This window comes from Saccopteryx leptura, chromosome 7 (genome assembly GCF_036850995.1).
Source record: "Saccopteryx leptura isolate mSacLep1 chromosome 7, mSacLep1_pri_phased_curated, whole genome shotgun sequence".
Taxonomy (NCBI): domain Eukaryota; kingdom Metazoa; phylum Chordata; class Mammalia; order Chiroptera; family Emballonuridae; genus Saccopteryx; species Saccopteryx leptura.
Genome location: NC_089509.1, coordinates 87,831,366 through 87,851,684, shown reverse-complemented (window position 1 = coordinate 87,851,684; position 20,319 = coordinate 87,831,366). Strand labels below are relative to the sequence as shown.

The 20,319-nt window shown below is 36.8% G+C and overlaps 1 protein-coding gene across 1 annotated transcript in view; it reads left to right on the top strand.

The window, feature by feature from the left end:
• Positions 1-19,936, top strand: part of C2CD6 (C2 calcium dependent domain containing 6) — a 98,162-nt gene extending 78,226 nt beyond the window's left edge. The window contains exons 14-17 of the mRNA XM_066346505.1: positions 9,471-9,551; positions 13,208-14,597; positions 14,673-16,708; positions 19,661-19,936. Coding sequence (XP_066202602.1) covers positions 9,471-9,551; positions 13,208-14,597; positions 14,673-16,708; positions 19,661-19,936 — 3,783 coding nt within the window. The remainder of the gene's footprint in view (positions 1-9,470; positions 9,552-13,207; positions 14,598-14,672; positions 16,709-19,660) is intronic.
• The last annotated feature ends 383 nt before the right edge of the window (positions 19,937-20,319 follow it).

Here is a 20,319-nt window from a genome sequence, read left to right as displayed (position 1 = left end):
TGTTCAGCTGCTATGAAAACTATGTGGAAGTCCCTTAAAAATTAAAAATAGAGTTACAATATGATCCAACAATGCCATTCCTGGGTATATATTCAAAATAATTCAAAAAAGGATCTCAAAGAGATATTTGCACACCAGTGTTTATTGCAGTATTATTCACAATAGCCAAGAGGTAAAGGCAATCCAAAGTGTCTATCGATAGGTGAATGGATTAAAAAAAATGTAGTATATACAGACAATAGAATACTATGCAACCTTTAAAAAGAAGGAAATAGCCTGACCAGGCGGTGGCGCAGTGGATAGAGCGTCGGACTGGGATGCGGAAGACCCAGGTTCGAGACCCTGAGGTCGCCAGCTTGAGCGCAGGCTCATCTGGTTTGAGCAAAGCTCACCAGCTTGAATCCAAGGTCAGTGGCTCGAGCAAGGGATTACTCAGACTGCTGAAGGCCTGCAGTCAAGGCACATATGAGAAAGCAATTAATGAACAACTAAGGTGTTGCAACCCGCAACGAAAAACTAATGATTGATGCTTTTCATCTCTCTGTACCTGCCTGTTTGTCCCTGTCTACCCCTCTCTCTGACTCTCTCTCTCTCTGTAAAAAGAAGGAAATAATTTCACATCTTACAATATGGATAAACTTTAAGAACATTGTGCTAAGTGAAATAAGCCAGTTGCAAAAGGGCAAATATGTATGATTCTAATACTCCTTTATACCCCCATCTTGTCATTTTTATATAAAACATCTCTCAATATATTTAGCTAAATGTGAATTTATATTGATTTTAAAAATTATATTTTAGTATCACAGAGTTCATTCTAGCCTTCCTTTCTTGTTTGTCTGTAACTTCTCAGTGAGAAATCTGGATCTCATCATTTACTATTCATTTACTTACTTATTCAGCCTCTCTCTCTCTCTCTCTCTCTCTCTATATATATATATATATATATGCATATATATATATATGCAGTGCAAGTTTGAGAGTTGCTCACGTGTACTATACCCATGGAGAACAAATTAGCATACTAGAGTACAGTACATATAATGTTTATATACAGTTCATTTTATCTTTAGCCTTCCAATTTCCAGTCAAAGCATCCAATTAGCAAGGTCAGTTCCTTTTCTCTCCTGCTCCCTTCAGTGTAGTTATGTCTTATATTTGTAATTGTTAGATTCATTTGTCACTGTCTGCATTATTCTTTATCTCCAACATCCTGTTTCTTTATTGTTTTGATTTTACTTTATAAACATTAATTCTTACTCTTTGTGAAATAGAGTTCAATAGATTTTGACAAACGCAGTCATGTATTTCAATTATTTAAAAAAAATTTTAAATATGGTCTGTTCAAGCTTTCTCATCCCACTTGCATCAGTTTGGCAAAAAGACTTTTTCTGAATGTCACCAACATTTTTCCAGATGGTTTATCATGATCAACTAGCCATATTGTTCTGCTTCTTAATTTTTCACTTAGTATCACATTGTTTATACAGCCTATATATCTACTTTATTACTTTAAATGGCTAAAATATTTTTATATTAATAATAATAGTTAATACTTGTATTGCAAGCTACTATATTAGTGCCTTAAAATATTAACTCATTAAACCCTCACAACAATCCTAAGAGGAAGGTATTATTACTATATTTTAAATGTGGGAAAATTATGGATGGAGGGGCTAATTGATTGTCTAAAGACACCTAGCTATCAAGTGGTAAATATGGGTTTTGAATTTAGGCAGACTGGCTCTGGAGTCTATGTTGCAAACCACTAAATTCTACTGTCTCTCATTGTGAGTCTGTACTATAATTATTTAATCAATGCCTTATTAAGAATGCCCTTTATTACTTTTTATGTTATTAAGCCTGTAAACATTTTTAAAATTAAATTTATTAGGGTGACATTGGTTAAAAGGATCATATAGGTTTCAACTGTAGATTTCTGTGATCCCACCACCCAAAGTCAAATCTTCCATCACCATATATTTGGCCCCCTTTACCCTTTACTACCTTCTTCCCCCTTCCCTCTGGTGCCCACCATACTGTTGGCTGTGTCTATGAGTTTCAGGTGTATATCCCACATATGTGTGAAATCATATGGTTCTTGGCTTTTTCTGACTGACTTATTTCACTTAGCATAATATTCTTATGGTCCATCCATGTTGTCACAAATGGAAGTATTCCATCATTTTTTATGGCCAAGTAGTATTCCATAGTATATATGTACCACATCTTCTTTATCCAATCATCAATTGAAGGATACTTTGGTTGTCTCCATGTCTTGGCCACTGTGAATAATGCTGCAATAAATAGAGGTATGCACACATCTTTGCAAATAAATGCGTTCATATTTTTATAGGAGATACCCAGAAGGGAGATTACTGGGTCATATAATAACTCTATTCTTAATTTTTTGAGAAATCGCCGTACTGTTTTCCGTAGTGCTGGTGGGGATGTAAACAGTGAATAAGAGTTCCTTTCTCTCTACAACTTCTCCAAAACTTGTTATTACCTGTTTGTTGATAATAGCCATTCTAACATGTGTGAGGTGGTATCTTATTATAGTTTTGATTTGCCATTTCTCCAATAGCTAGTGAAGTTGAACATCTTTTTATATATCTGTTCGCCATTTGTCTTCTTGGGGAAGTTGTCTGTTCAGATCTTATGCCCATATTTTAATTGGATTTTTTGTTTGGTGTTGAGTTGTATGAGATCTTTATATATTTTGGATATTAACCCCTTGTCAGAGCTGTTGTTTGCAAATGTCTTCTCCCATTCAGTTGGTTTTTCTTTTGTTGTTGGTTTCTTTTGCTGTGCAGAAGCTTTTCAGTTTGATATAGTCCCATTCATTTATTTTTACTTTTACTTCCCTTGCCTTAAGTTATTGTCTCAGATCTTATATTTAGGTTTTTAATCCATTTTGAATTAAGTTTTGTACACAAGAACAAGCTGTAATTTAGCTTCATTCTTTTGCATGTGGCTTTTCAATGTTCCTAGAACCATTAATTGAAGAGGCTTTCTTTTCTCTATTCTGCATCTTTAGCTCCTTTGTCAAAAATTATTTGCCCATATACTTGTGGTTTTATTTGTGGGCTCTCAATTCTGTTCCATTGGTCTGTTTTTCTGGCAATACCATGCTGTTCTGACTATCATATTGTTCTGTAGTATAATTTGAAGTCAGAAAATGTGATACTTCCAGCTATTTTTTCCCCGTCAGGATTGCTTTGGCTATTTGGGGTCTTTTATGGTTCCATACAAATCTGATGATTTTTTTATTGTATTTCTTTAAAAGATGTCAGTGGGATTTTGATGGGGTTTGCATTAAATCTATATATTGCTTTGGGCAATATGTACATTTTAACTATGTTGATTCTCCCAATCTATGAACATGGAATATCTTTCCATTTCATTATTCATTTTTCAATCTATTTTAATAATTATTTTTACTTTTCAGAATATGTCTGCACATTTTTGTTTATTTCTAGTTATTTTATTTTTCTGTTCCTTTGATTGCAAAAAGTTTTTTTCATTTATTTTTCTGAAGTTTTATTGTTAGTACATAAGAAAGCAGTGACTTTTTGTACATTGGTTTTGTATTATGCAACTTTATTGTAGTGTTGGTTGTTTCTAATATTTTTTTTGTAAAGTCTTGAGGGTTTTCTATATACAGAACCATGTCATCTGCAAAAAGTGACACTTTTACTTCTTCCTTCCCAACTTAGAAAACTTTTATTTCTTTCTCTTGCCAAATTGCTTTGGCTAGGACTTCCAGAACTATGTTCAATAAGAGTGGTGGGAGTGGGCATCCTTGTCTTGTTCCTGGTTTTAGAGGGAAAACTTTTAGTTTTTCACAGTTGAGTATGATATTAGCTGAGGGTTTTTCAGATATGACCTTTATTACATTTAAGTACTTTCTTTCCATACCCATTTTATTGGATGTTTTAATCTTAAGTGGATGTTGTATTCTCTCAAATGCTTTTTCTGCATCTATTGAGAGGATCATAAGCCTGACCTGTGGTGGCGCAGTGGGTAAAGCATTGATCTGGAAATGCTGAAGTTGCCGTTTTGAAACCCTGGGCTTGCCAGTCAAGGCACATATGGGAGTTGATGCTTCCTGCTCTTCCCCCTTCTTTCTCTCTCTCTCTTCTCTCTAAAATGAATAAATAAAATCTTTTTAAAAATGAGAGATCATATGATTTTTATCCCTTGTTTTGTTAATGGATATATTACATTGATCAATTTACATGTGTTGAACTATTCTTGTGCCCCTGGAGTGAACCCCACTTGATTGTAACATTATTTTTTAATGCATTATTGTATTCAACTTGCTAATATTTTGTTTAGAATTTTTAATCCAGTCTGCTACTCTATGTCTCTTCATTGGTGAATTCAGTCCATTTATATTTAGGGAAATTATTGATATATAAGGATTTCCTATAGCAATTTTATCATTTGTTATATGGTAGCTCTGTGCCTTCATTTGTTCTTTTCTTTTGTGTTTCAATCTCTGTTGTTGGCATTCCATACTTCTTTCCTTTGTTTCCTCTTTTTTAAGCTATTTGTCTCAGTTTTGGGTGAGGGTTGTATGCGGTTATGATTAGGTTTATGAAAAATGAAAAAAGCTATGAGAACTATCTGACTCCATTAGAAAGAGCAATATAAGAATAATGGGTATTTCAGAAGAAGAAGAGAGGAAGAAGGGAATTGAGGGCCTATTCTAACAAATAGTTGATGAGAACTTCCCAAACATATGGAAAGAGCTAGATCCTTGAATCCAAGAAGCAAACAGAATAGCTAGTTACCTCAATCAAAAGAGTCCTTTCCTGAGGCATATCAACTAAAACTGTCAGAATTTAATGACAAAGAAAGAATTCTCAAGGAAGCCAGGGAAAAGAAGAAAGTAACCTATAAAGAAAAGTCCATTAGGTTATCATTGGAATTCTCAGCAGAAACTCTACAAGTCAGAAGAGAGTGAAACCAAATATTCAAACTACCAAAAGAAAGAAGTTACCAGCCAAGAATAATATATCCAGCAAAGTTATCCTTTAAACATTAAGGAGAAAGACTTTTCCTGACATACAGAAACTGAGGGAATTTATGACCAGAAGAACTCCATTGCAGGAAATACTCAAGGGAGTTATTTTTCTTGAAACACAGAATAAAAGGTCACAAAACTACAAATAAGATCATCAACAAACTTACAGAACAAACAGGGATAATTTGTGACAAGAAAAACAAAAGGGGTGGCAGTCAATGTCTGAATTTGTGAAGGAGGGTGGATATCAGATGCATTCAGAAGAAAAAAAAACTACTGTATATATGAAACTTTCTATTTTTTATTTCTAGCTTCATTCCATTGTGGAGAAATACACTTGGTATATGTGAAGGTTGTTGGATCAGTTTAAAATTATGTTTAGTTATAAGTGACAAAAATGTATAAATAGTGCCTTAAATAGTGGTGCAGTGGTTTCATGGTATCATCAGGGTCCTAGGTTTCCTTTCTTTTTTTGACAGTTATCCTCAGCATGTGCATGTTTCTGTAGATAATGCAACATGGACTCTATACCTCTAAGCATCACCATCTATTCCAGGTAGAAAGAAGGAAAGGACAAGGATTAATCAGGTACCTGTCAGCTGGGTCTGCCTTTGTTATAAAATACTCTCTCAGAAGCTTCTCCCAATGATAGGTAGCTGGCCAGAACCACTGTTATCTTCAAAGGATGCTGGAATATGTAGCATTATTTTTGTTTGTTTTTTAAGCAGGGAACATTTCTGTCCCCTAAATAATTGAGGTTTTTGTGATAATATATATTTTGCTACAGGCAATTATTAGTCCCTTTCACAGGGTGCAAGAGACTAGTTAGGAGACTGTTGTTTGGGGAGAGATGATAGTGGCTTGTATCATGAGGGTAGTGAGGTTGATGGTGAGATGTGATCAGATACTTGATATATTTTGAAGGCAGCAGCCTCAGGACTTAATGCTGGATTTTGATATGGAAAGCAGAAAGACAAAAATAAAAGGTGACACTCAGGTTTCTGGCCTAACGATTCAGTAGATAATAACACTATTAACTGAGATGAGGAAAAATAGAGAAAGGCCAAGATTTGAGGGTTTTTCTGGGGGGAGGGAAGCAAAGTGGTCATTTATAATACTATTCAAATACATTACATTTGACATGCCTGTTATCCGGCTAAGTGGAAATCAGTACCTTTTTAAAAAATATCTCTGAAGAAGCTATTTAAATCCTTTTTTTTTTCTTTTAGACACAGAGAGAGCTGGAGAGAGGGACAGATAGGGACATACAGACAGGAAGGGAGAGAGATAAAAAGCATCAATTCTTTGTTACTGCACCTCAGTTGTTCATTGATTGCTTTCTCATATGTGCCTTGACTGGGGGGCTACAGCTGACCGAGTGACCCCTTGGTCAAGCCAGCCACCTTGGGCTCAAGCTGGTGAGCCTTGCTCAAACCAGATGAGCCCACGCTCAAGTTGGTGACCTTGGACTTTCAAACCTGGGTCTTCCACGTCCCAGTCCAATGCTCTATCCACTGCGCCACCGCTGGGTCAGGCTAGAATCCTTTTGAAGGGTCACCCTCCCTGAACCCACATTCCTCAGAAATATCTCTATTTACTCTATTTACGCTGGAGTTTGTCTGTCTGTTCTTACTGATTCTTCACTTATATGTATTGATTTCCCTCATATACTATCTGGTGAACCTCGTTGGTTCATTATATTTATGAATGAAAGAGTGAATATACTGACTGCACAGGTGTGCTCTGTGAGGCAGGCAGGCTCCCCCGAGGAAGGGTGGGGTGGAAGGGGGTGAGCAGACAGTTGGGAACTCTACAGCATTTCCAAAGAACCCGTGTGTTTCTCTCCTGAATGAAACTTTCTTTCCTTTCTTTTTATCCCTCTTCAGGTATCTGATGTGGAAATGTGAGTGACAGCAAGCTCTACTTTGCTTCTCTGTAAAGACTTAAAACTCGTATAGGATCTCCCCCTAGACAGATGCTCATTTTCTATAGAGAGCAGTGTTTTGGATGCTTGGTGGGCGCCTGGGGGCAGGCGATGCTGCCAGCAGGCTCTGCGGCGTGTGCACTGAGGAGAGAGCAGGGACGGGGGGTCCACGTGGTCCAGCTGTTCCAGATACAGCCACTTATTGGAATAACTGTGACATTTTCACCATCATTAACCTGCTTTGTATATTCGGACCTTGGATTTATTGTTTCTCAGGCCCACCTGATTTCTGTTGTTTAAGGCTCTGGTTTTCTTGATGGGGGGGGGGGGGGGGGTCTATTAAGTCAACCACATTTGCTTCCATATTTTTTTTTTTAACTTTCTCAACTTTCTGGATCCTAGTGTCTCACCTTAGTGATTGTCATGCAATTTAAAAATATACATTATTTAGGAGAGAATGAGCCCACATACTCAGCTTACTACCCTGACACTCATATATCGATTCGTTTCTATCTTCTGAAATGAATGCTAAAGCATTTCCTACCAGTATAACAGCACTGGAGTTTTTTATTCACAAAAGAATTATCTGTTTATCTAATTAATAATATGGAGTGTAACAGAGTAAAAGTTAGTAATATTCTCTTTCCTCTCCTCCAGAGTTACTCCCCTGAGAAAACAATGCTAGTACTTTGTATCTTTTCACACATTGGGATGGGCTTAAAGAGCTAATTTTATTTATTTATTTATTTATTTATTTATTTATTTATTTATTAACAAAAATAAGATCAGCCTGACCAGGCAGTGGTGCAGTGGATCATAGACATGACCCCATGGTCTCTGGCTTTGGCCCAAAGGTCACTGGTTTGAAACCCATGGTTGCTGGCTTGAGCCCAAGGTCGCTGGCTTGAGCAAGGGGCACTTGCTCTGCTGCCCCCCCTCCCCAATCAAGGCACATATGAGAAAACAATCAATGAACAACTAAGGTGCTGCAAGTGTTAGTTGATGCTTCTCATCTCTCTCCCTTCCTGTCTGTCTGTCCCTATCTCTCTCTCTCTCTCTGTCACAGAAAAATAAAAAATGAGATCTCATTTTTTTACTTTTCTTCTACTTGTCATACTTATTTCATTTATTTTTAACATTTCCACTAATTCATTTAAAGCAATAAACTTTTAAATGTTAGAATTTAAACTGTTTTTAAGGGATATTTTGGGAAATTCAAACAAAATGAACAAAACGGCTGGTGTTGGAAACGTGTCAGCTGTATTTCAAGAATTCCGAGTTAAGCACATTTTCCTGAAAGAAAGAAACAATAGTGGGGGAATATTGAGGAACTTGCAGAAATTATTTAGAGTCAGTGTGAGGCCCATGAATAACAGCAAAAGTGAGAGAAGCCACTGAAGATTTAAGAATAAGGTCATGTTATTAACTTCTTAATATTCTAAGTGTTCCTTAACATTAAGCAATTAATGACTCTTTAATATTACTGATGGATGAAAACTAGACTTTTGGGGGTGAGGATTCTACAAGCTTATACAAATGTTGAATTATAATGTTGTACACCTAAAACTTATATAATGTTACAAACCAATGTTACCTAAATAAAAACAGAAAAATGCAAGTTAAAAAATAAAAAAGAATTTTTTATGAAAATGTCATTCACTGAATTTGTATTTCAACAAACTTGATATGTAATGAACTCTATAGGGACTAAAGGAGATAATGTACAGGAAAGTGGCAGCTGTGTGTGTTCTGCACGCACTGAGGAAGAGAACAATGATGAAGAAGGACCCAAGGATCCAGCTACAAAGTGTTCTACGAAGCGATGGTGTCAGTTCCCTCTAGATGAGTTGGCAGTGTGGAGGCACCTTAGGATGCTTCCAAACCATCATTCTCCCTCACTGCTGTCTTGACTGTTTGGCAAAAGGAGCACCAGATGAAAATTTAGGAATACTAAATAAGCTTCTAATCATCTGGATAACTTGAAGCAACACACTTCATATTCTTGTGTAAAATGGGAGTAGGACTGGACTATCTCTAAAATGCCTCTCTCTCTAAAAATTCGATGGGTCTGTGATTCTAATTGTTGCTTCTTAGGCAGTGTCAGGTACCCATTTAACAATTGCAGGCTGAGAGTCATGGAAAATGCTATTTTAGTATAATATAAGATGCCATTTGTTATCTAAAGCATTTCAAAACCATTTAAAATTAGATTATAATTTGTTCTGACAATTCTGTTTTTTACTTTTGTTTCTGCTTGAAGTTGCTGTGTATTGTTTTGATTTTATAAATTCAATAGGATAAATATTACAGTATTAAGGAGGCTAAGATTATATATGTAGTATATCTATATATATACAGATTTATTTTGATAATTGGTAAAGTGTAGTAATTATGAAAAACCTATTTAGGTTTTAAAATTTTGTATACCTTTAATAACTATTGAAAGAGTAAAATTATCTTGGGAAATATTCTTTCATTACAACAGTCTAAAATTAAAACTTCTGTTTTTATAAGGTGGCTTTTTTACCAGAAGAATGCATTATACCATCTTTGAGATCAGAATATATAGAATTCAAACCAAAATATGAGGTGAGTGCTGAGTTATCCTTCCCCAATACCAAATATATACTTAAATCCTAGGTTTCTCTAATATATGATACTAGAAAGCCCGGCGGTCATACGAAATGACCGCTGTTCTAGATATTATAAATTGTAATTAAAATGATTTGTGCAAAGGTGTCTGCTAATTCAAACTGAATTACCCAGGGCAGGCGGCGAGGACGCTCAATTAGTGGAACTATCAATACAATGTTTCCGTACTTGCAACATTGAGAAAATCCTTTCTTGCCACGGTCAAATCGATTAGTTTCTAACTTGAAGTTTAAGGACTGACAGTGTTCACATTTAATATTCATGTCACCAGAGGAATGCTCAAAAATTAAAGTTTCTCCATTTGAAACTGTTTTAATCCTTTTTGCGTTTCGGTCAGCATTACTCTGTCGTGTTTTTTTGTTTTGTTTTTTTGCATTTCTCTCCTGCCTTTGTTCAAGGGACTCATTTTGTCGAGACAGGCTTTTTTGTCTTGCATCTGAAGCAAGCCTTGTTTCTCTATGCTCATCAGTCTCATTTTGCCGAGAAAGACGCATTTGCTCTGCGACTGAAGCAAGCCTTGTCTTTCTCTGCTCAGTGGTTTCTTTTTGTCGAGAAAGCCGTTTTTGTGCAGCTTTAGCTCCTTTTCTCTCCTCTTCAGTGCTGTATTTTCTAGGAGGCATTCTTAAAAGAAATTATGTTAAGATGTAGTTTTTATGTAAAACAGATGATTGCCAATGCAAACAAATGTTCGCCTTCCCCCTGACCCGCTCAATTTGCGTTCAGCCGTGGCAACTTCACCCCATTGGCTAGTACAGTTACGCAAGCAACCAATAAGCTATCGGCAACAGACACTTAAACCACATATAATAAAGATAATCCAATAGCTCCAAAAGCAAAGTACCCATTAGAAACACTGGGTGCCTGACCTGTGGTGGCGCAATGGATAAAGAGTCGACCTGGAACGCTGAGGTCACCAGTTCAAAACCCTGGGCTTGCCTGGTCAAGGCACATATGGGAGTTGATGCTTCCTGCTCCTCCCTCCCCCTTCTCTCTCTCTCTTTCTCCTCTCTAAAAATTAATAAAAAAGAAAAATTTAAAAAAAAAAAAAAAAAAAAAAAGGCCTGACCTGTGGTGGCGCAGTGGGATAAAGCGTCGACCTGGAACACTGAGGTCGCCGGTTCCAAACCTTGGGCTTGCCTGGTCAAGGCACATATGGGAGTTGATGCTTCCTGCTCCTCCCCCTTCTCTCTCTCTCTCTCTGTCTCTCTCTCTCTCTCACTCCTCTCTCTCTAAAAAATTCAATAAATAAAAAAAAAAAAAGAAAAAAGAAACACTGGGTTCTCTTTCAAAAGTACATATTCCCAGATCCCATTTCTGACCTAATGAATCTGGTCTAGAAATGGAGCCTAGGTATCTATCTGTACTTCTCAAAAAACCCAAGGGGATTTGTATGCTTTCACCTGGGAATCACCTAGCATTTGAAAACCAATTGTAATAAATTGTGTCCATTAAAATGGACCTTGAACTACTAAGTTGAAATAAACTAGAATAAATTCTAGGCTGATTATTTTACATTTTGCTTTTTCCACTGGATAATGTAGTTGTATGAACAAAGAATTTAAATGAGAGACTTCATTTTCAAGGCTACCTCAGTGGTATAACAGTCCAATCCTAGAGCTACAAAATTGCCAGTGGATCTTACACTGAAATCTTACTGTAATCAGAATTTTGTCTGCTTTTGTCCCTTAACCTTTTCTGAGGAATATATAGTTTCCTCAAAAAACAAGATTTTCCCTGGCCGGTTGGCTCAGTGGTAGAGCATCGGCCTGGAGTGCAGGAGTTCCGGGTTCAATTCCCGGCCAGGGCACACAGGAGAAGTGCCCATCTGCTTCTCCACCCCTCCCCCTCTCCTTCCTCTCTGTCTCTCTCTTCCCCTCCCGCAGCCAGGGCTCCATTGGAGCAAAGTTGGCCCGGGCGCTGGGGATGGCTCTGTGGCCTCTGCCTCAGGCGCTAGAATGGCTCTGGATGCAACAGAGCATCGCCCCCTGGTGGGCATGCCGGGTGGATCCCGGTGGGGCGCATGCAGGAATCTGTCTGACTGCCTCCCTGTTTCCAGCTTCGGAAAAATACCAAAAAAAAAAAAAAAAAAAAAAATCAAGATTTTATTGTGATGTGTTAACGGTTGAGTAGAACTCATCATCACTGTTGAAATTCTCAGACTTAAAGGTAGATGATATATGCCTCTAAATCATCTTTTAGGAATATTTATGATACTTCAGCCCGATGAGTGGTGGCTCGGTGAATAATAGAGCATTAACCCAGGACACTGAGGTGCCTGGTTCAAAATCCTGAGGTTGTTGATTTAAGGGTGAGCTTGTCAGCTTAAGCACAAGATTGCCAGTTTGAGCATAGGGTCATTGACATGATCCCAGGGTCACTGGCTTGAGCCCAAGGTCTCTGGCTTGAGGAAGGAGTCACTGGCTCAGCTTGAGCCTCAAATCAAGGCACATATGAGGGGCAATCAATGAACAACTAAAGTAAAGCAACTATGAGTTGATGCTTCCCATCTCTTTCCTTCTCCACCTCAAATAAAAATAAAGAATATTTATGGCTTGACCAGTTGGTGGCACAGTGGATAGAGCACCAGATCAGGATGTAGAGGACCCAGGTTTGAAACCCTGAGGTTGCTGACTTGAGCGCAGGCTCATCCAGCTTGAGCGCGGGCTCACCAGCTTGAGTGCGGGGTTGCTGGCTTGAGCATGGGATCAGAGACATGATCCCATGGTCACTGGCTTGAGCCCAAAGGTTACTGGCTTGAAGCCCAAGGTCACTGGCTTAAACCCAAGGTTGCTGGCTTGAGCAAGAGGTCACTCACTCTGCTGTAGCCCTGTCCCCAGTCAAGGTGCCTATGAGAAAGCAATCAATGAACAACTAAGGTGCCACAGTGAATAATTGATGCTTCCCATCTCTCTCCATTCCTGTCTCTCTGTCCTTATCTGTCCCTGTATCTCTCTCTCTATCTCTCTCTCTGTCACACACACAAAAAGAATATTCATGATACTCTTAATGGGACATGTACTACTTTGCACTTTTAAAAACTTCCTACATTGATACTAAAATGATCCATACTTATATGGATAGGACTTAGATCCTGTTGTTAACCATTGTTTAAGCAAATGCAGCTAACACTGGAAATTGAATTCTTAAAAAAACTATGCCTGACCTGTGGTGGCATAGTGGATAAATCGTCGGCCTGGGATGCTGAGGTCGCTGGTTCTAAACCCTGGGCTTGCCCAGTCAAGGCACATATGGGCGTTGATGCTTCCTGCTCCTCCCCACTTTCTCTCTCTCTCTCACTCTCTCTCCTCTCTAAAATGAATAAATAAATTTAAAAAAAAACTATTTATGTGTGCCTTTGAAGTATTTGCAAATATTCCAGGTAGCAAAATGCTCTTGGACACAAAATAGTATCAGAGATAGGAAATTTGAAAATTTTGCATTAAAATTTCAAATATTTTTAAAATAATTAGTTTTCTCTTTGTAGAAGGTAGGAGGATGAATAAACTGACAGGTTGCTCAAAGAAAATTAGCTATAAAATGTATTATAAATTCAAAATAAATGTTACAGAATGTCTTACCTTCTTTTTTTAATATTACAGAATTTCAACACCAAAGATGGTTTTGATCCTTCTCTAAGGAATGTAAAGAAAAAAATTTCAATCAAAAAGAGGAATGACCAAGATATGTCCAGATGTGGAAACATTTTAAGTGAGGAGGTTATCGTACATGAAGACCAAGATCCTCCTTACCCAACACATTCAAAAACTCCAAGTCCTGCTGATAAAACCTGGCCCCTTGAACTTGATATCACCACACTAAATACTGTAGACACTAACATTAAGTTAGCCCGGGATCCTACTATCACTACAATAAGTAGTTTAGATATGAAGAATAAGTTAAAGGAAAGACTTCCAAGTATATCTTTACCAAACTTAGAAGGAGAATCATCACTGACTGGAAATACCAATGTAAGCACATGTCGCATGTCAAAATCATTAAGTCTCACTTCCCACATAGAGAACTTGAAACAGTCAATGGTGCTCAAGTCAATTTTAAGTAAAAATCAGCAAGACCTTTCAGATCATTTATTTTCTAAACCAGAAATGCCTATAGACACTGAAGCAAGAAAAAAAAGCCATAGCTCTCCACTTCTGAGTGTTCATGATATACCATCCAGTAGTTTGGAAGACAACATATTTGAAAAAATCCAAGATTTAAATAGTGGGCTTTCAAAAGCAGACATTTTGAATTCAAAATCTCTTGTAAATCCAGTTATTAAAGAGATTTCTGCAGTTTCACTTTCAGAAGGTGGGCCAGGAAATTATCCAGAAGTAGAAACGGAATTTGTCTCTGAAAAACACTTAGAGGCTGGCGAGATAGCTTTTCCAATGAAAAAAAAGAGTAGTTTCAAAAAGAAGCATTTAGAAAGTGAAGAATATAGCGCCCAACCAGGTTCCCCTGGCATCAGGCCTGACTTTGTTATAAAGCAAATATTCACTGCCCCGGTCTTCTCCGAGTTGGAGACAGGAGTGGAAGAAACGAATGAGACACAGATGAACTGGGAGACTTTACCTTCAAATATCCTAGTTCACTATGAGGAAAGCAATGACAAAATAGAATTGCCAGAGGCCAAATCTGTTATAAGCCAGATGATACAAACATTTCCTATAGAAACTCTTTTAGAATCTGGGATAATCAAAGTGATAGAAAAAGAATATGAGGAGAGTTCTTTGCTGGATACAGAAGCAGCCTTCACTGAAGAGAAACCAGAGTACTCCACCAAGGATTATTCAGACATCGAAAACAGAACAGATTCTCTTTCAAAGCAGAATATACTCATCGTTCCCAAAGAAACCGCTTCTTTTTTAAGTAGAGTTGAATTTATAGATGCAGGCCAAAATATATGCCCACAAGATTCAACATATCAGTCAACACCAGATAAAACAACAGATCTGCCCAGTAATGGTCAGAGACTTGTTAGAGAAGAAAGTGATCTATGTTCTGTCTCAACACCAGATAAAACAACAGATCTGCCCAGTAATGGCCAGAGACTTGTTAGAGAAGAAAGTGATCTATGTTCTGTCTTAAAAAATTTAAGTAACTTGTTAATGGGTAAACTTAATGAGTCAGAGGTAATAGTGTTAGAATCCTTTTTCAAAAACGTGTTTAATGTTTTTTTTAAATATAATCAGTCTAAAGAAAGAAGACAACCAGAAAAAGAATTAGAAAAACTAATTCAAAATCCTTTTCCAAATAACACAGAAGACCTTGAAAAAATCGAAGAGCATTTTGATAAAGCAGACAAATTAGACAGAAAACCTAATTTGAATCCAAAGCTGCGTGTATTTCTAGAAGCACTCTCAGAGTCAGAAATAAAAATTTTAAAATCTGAATTAAGTAAACGTATCCAGCATTACCTTGTAGAAAAACTTTCCGAATCAGGACATATCACCAAAGAGGACTTACCAAAAATCTATCAAAATCTGTATGTGATGAATGAGAAAGCAGAACCAGAAGGTCAAAATGTTTTTCTGGAGAAATATTCAGAAACTGTGAAAGAAACCATGTCTTTTGTAAATAATTTTAATCATTATTTTATAGATAAACATTTAGAAATAAAGCTGAGATCTTTTTTAAATGAAATTCTTCCAAACTTTTTTCTAAAAAATCTTTCAGAAAGCAATTTATTCAAAGAGACAGAATCTAAACCTATGCACTCAAACATATATTCTTTCAGAACTGGAAGTGCTTCAATATCTTTTCATGAGTTAAGACAGGATATTTCAAGGGGGAGTTTTGGTAGAAGTCTTGAAATAAACATGAAATATCCTTTAAATAAATCTCTGCAAAAGTATCTTTTAGTTTTATCTGAAAATGAACTATTAAATTTAAAAACTGATTTAAGCAAATACCTCCAGAGACTTTTTATAGAAAAACTTTCAAAATCAGGACTAATCACTGACAGGCAATTAGAGGGAATCAACAACCATATGAACTTGATTAATTCTAGTTCCACACCATTAAAATGTATAAAGCCAGATTTATCTTTTAGAGATGAAAATCAGCTTATGGAGAAGCATTCAGAAAAGCAAACCAAATATTCAAAAATTGTTTCTCAAGCCACTTTACAAAAAGTTTCTGAGGATAAAGTTGTAGAAACAGAATTGACCAGGAAGAAAGAAAAGGAGTATTTTCCCTTACAGAATATTAAAGAAAATCCATCAATAATTAAAGAACAGAAAAGATACCCTAAAGAAGGAGCTAAAACATCAACTGCAATTAAAGCACAAACTTCTTCCAACAAAAATACCCAAGCAATTCCATTAAAGAAGTCATCAGAAATACTTACAGATGTAGTACTTAAGAAACAAAGGAAAGAACATGGTTTCATGCAGCTTCCTCTAGCAGAAAATTTTGATTTTAAAACAGAGATTCAAGACCTCCGTAGTTGGTGCGGTAAATCAAAAAGAACTCAATCAAATGCTTGCTTTGAAAGGACACCAAAAATGAAGTTCTTTGAAAAACAGGAGCATAACATCTATAAGTTGCTAATACAGAAAAAACCGGAAGCAATGTTGCCACCATGTCCTGGAATTCCTTACTGCAAAATGTCAAATGAAGATGAAGTGTATGTGAGTAAGTTCCCTTCTCCTTCCAGGCAGAGTAACACTTCAACTGATTTCAGTTCAGAGGCTGGGGAGAACTCAAAATTAGAAGACCAGTTTTGTCAGAGACTGAAAGGATATAATAACAATAAAAAACATTTAGTAGCATTTGCACATTACGAAAAAGAAACACAAGCTCTTTTTATAAAACCAAGTGAAACTTGTGGTGAAAAATGTGCGAAGGTCCTTGAATCACAGTCATCTAAATGTAAAGTTGTGGAAGCTGAGAAAATCTCAAAACCATCCCTCTTCCCAAAAGTATTAAAGAGAGGCAGTCTTAGGCCCAAGGTCCGAAAAGAAAGAGACCGTGTCAATAAACAAAAATCACTTTACAAGATAGTTAAGATACTACCAACCATAGAACCCAGCACGAGGACTCGGAGGAAATCTGGTCCAAGGACATTGCTTCATTGGACTGCCAGAAGAACTATACACGTAATAATGTTTTTCTAACTCTTCTACCTTGTACTTTGCAAAGTTCTGTAAATATAAAGGGCACCTCCTCCAGGGAATGACACAGAAAAAGGAACCCTTCCCTTTGGGAAGATTCTCCAGGCTGCTCCAGCCTGGAGCCAGAGCACACAGCCCTGTCTGTGAACACTGGCTGGGTTTCAGCCCCAACCCCCCCTGAGCCAGTGGCTGTTGTACAGCATTGGCAGAGGGCTGTATACTTTGGAAATGGCTGGCATTTTCTTTTCATGCAGATATAAGTATAAATATATAGCCTTTTTTCAAGTGGCTGAATTTTTGTTTCAGTGAGTAAGGATATTATAATGTGCCCGTTACTTGGCTAAGCATTAGGTATGCAAATTTTACAATCGGATCATGAACCACAAAATTTTAATTTAACTTCTTTTACCACCACTTCACAGCTGTATTGTGTGCTGACAGACTTGGGAATTCAAATCTATTTTTAATATTACATAAAGCAGGAAGGTAAATCTGCTACTAGATGTTATACAAAGTGTTCTAAAGTTTTAAAATCTAGAAATGGAAGGGCATATCTATTTTAACTTTCTGACCACTATTATCGGTTGGTATGTATAAAGTGATGACCTACAGTTGGGAAACTCATACATTCTATGATAATTTGATGTGTGTAATTCTATCTTTGAATGAGAAAACAGATCTAAGTTCAGAATAGTTGAGTTTCCTTAGTAAATGGATTTTCCTTAGTAAAGCAAAAATGGTTAGCTTTAGTAAATAGTAAAGCAAACTAGTAGTAGGGTAAATATTATACAATCAACTTTGGATTTCTCTTTTCTATCTAAATTCAGTAGTTTAGTATCAAATGAGTGAGAGTATGTGTGCACTAGGAATAGAAAGAAGGTGGGTTTATAGTCTTTGGAAAAGAAAGACTTGAAGTTCCTTGGAATAGTTAATATCACTTTCAAACAAAATGAGAAATTGTGTTTATGTTATTTGGTAGGAGATCAAATAGGATCTCAGAATCTTTATCCTCAGAGAGGGCAAGGCAGATAGTTTATCTTTAATTCCCTCTGTTAACCCAGTGGTACCTAAACTTTTAGTGACACTGGCAACAGAGAATTGCATGGTAAGAGGGAATTTTTCAGATCATCAGAATGACTTGCTCATATGATTCTCTAAAATCCAAGAATCTCCCAAAGGAATGAAAACAAAAGACTGAGAAGCGGGGTTATAGGAGCATCCAGAAAAATAACCAAACGGTGTGGGTATTCATGCACTTCCAGTCACACACTAGCAATCAGTTACTCTTACTGTGAGCAAAAGTTATATATTACCTATGTAGCAGAAATTAATTCCCTTAATAACGTGGCTTGTTTAATTGCTCTATGTGCATAAGGGGGAAGAGAGAATGTTTCCTTGCCCTCTGCAAACCTAGGCAAAAACGTAGAGTCGGTCAAACTTGTCTTTAGAGCAGGGGTCCCCAAACTATGGCCCACGGGCCGCATGCGGCCCCCTGAGGCCATTTATCGGGCCCCCGCCGCAATTCCGGAAGGGGCACCTCTTTCATTGGTGGTCAGTGAGAGGAGCATAGTTCCCTTTGAAATACTGGTCAGTTTGTTGATTTAAATTTACTTGTTCTTTATTTTAAATATTGTATTTGTTCCCGTTTTGTTTTTTTACTTTAAAATAAGATATGTGCAGTGTACATAGGGATTTGTTCATAGTTTTTTTTTATAGTCCGGCCCTCCAACGGTCTGAGGGACAGTGAACTGGCCCCCTGTGTAAAAAGTTTGGGGACCCCTGCTTTAGAGTCTTACTACCTCCTGTTTTGTAAATCTTCTCTTTATTGCGGTCTAATTCTTCTCAGTGCTGCTCAACCTCCCCCAACCCTCCAAGCTAATAATCGACTTTCTCTCCAAATGAAGGCAGCCCATTTTTTTGGTGCGGCCATCTGTGACATGTTAAAAGACAAGCTGTTCAAACTTCAAAGGAAACTGGTTTACACTAATCTGAGAATGATTAATAGCTCCGTATCCTCTTATGGGTACTTTCATATTATTATAAAATACAACCATATTACTAAAAATTTAAAGAAAAAAGGAAAACAAAGTTCATAACCCCACCACCCTAATGCAGCCACCATTAAAAAATTACAGTGCTCACAAAAATTAGGGGATATTTCAAAATGAATATGAAGTGATAAAAAAAAGAAGTATTTCATTTATTTTTTATTAAACAAGAACATCAGAAAAGCAAATGACAAGTCAAAGAAAGTTGTTTGGTTATGCAAATGAGATGCAAAACCAACTTTTATTTCACTGGTGAAAATGCACTATACAAAAGGCTGAAAGTACTGGAGTATCTGCACGTTCCCTGGTCCCCTAATTTTTATAAGCAGTATATTTTGGTGTATATCTTTTAGTTATTTTCCTGAATACTCTCAAAATACATGCACATTTTTAAAAATTTTAATATAAACATTATAACCATATTCTTAGATGCTGGGCTGTGTGTGTGTGTGTGTGTGTGTGAGTGTGTGTATTAAAGATGTTTATTACTTTTTAAGAAATGAAAATTTGGGTGATATAAAAAGTAAAATGTAAGAGTCCACAATTTATACTTGGGGTTGGAGAAGCTCTACTTCAGAGAAGAATTATAGACTAAGCTGTCCACATGGCTAAGGATTCCGACCCCCGAGGACAGCTTCCCTAAGTTTATCTAGTTTCAAGCTTTGTATCTTCCACCCCTTTTGAAATAACAGAGCCTTTGAAACAAGACTTTTTCTTTAAGCATAATTTCTATAGTAGTTTCTAATTGGAGGCATTGGGAATAGGGTCTGACTTTACCTATAAAACATTTGATGCTCTCATGTTTTGTCTTTAACTTTGGTCCTTATAACTTTGAAATATTCTTTTAAGATGCCTAACTCACCAACCTGATCTTTTATTTTAATATTAGGATTGTTCGGATAGATTTGAGGATTTACGTATGACCTCATTTCAGCATCTTGAAAAAGCAAAATCAAGAGCAAGGCAGTTAGCAAAGAGCCCAGATGCTAGCCACAATTGGTCAAAACACTCCACCAGACCGTACACTGCTCCAGAGGTTAACAAACGGCGAGAAGGCTACACTGGAAAATTGGCAAGTCCTCGGATGGTTTCAGCGGGGTTAGTTCATTTAAATGATACAATCCCAGATTATGAAATTCATAAAACATGGCAAAAAGATAATTAAGAGAAAATGTTGAAAAACTGTTGGCTCATTTGTGCGGTTATCCAATTGTTAAACAGTTCAGAATGATATTTGAGGCCAATAGTCAGAATATCATTTCTCCAATTAACAAAATGGTTTGGAGATCTGTCCTTTTGTGTGATAGAAGTCAGCAACTACACTTCATCTTGTTGGAACCATTTTGTCTTAATTAAAATGAAAATGAAACATTTTTCATGTATGCGTGTTTTTATGAACCTTAGGGAACAAACCCAGAAATACATATTCAATTCATATTAATTAGCAAAGTTTTTTTTTAATTATTTTTATTTATTTATTTTAGAGAAGAGAGACAGAGAGAGAGAGAGAGAGAGAGAAGGGGGGGAGGAGCAGGAAGCATCAACTTC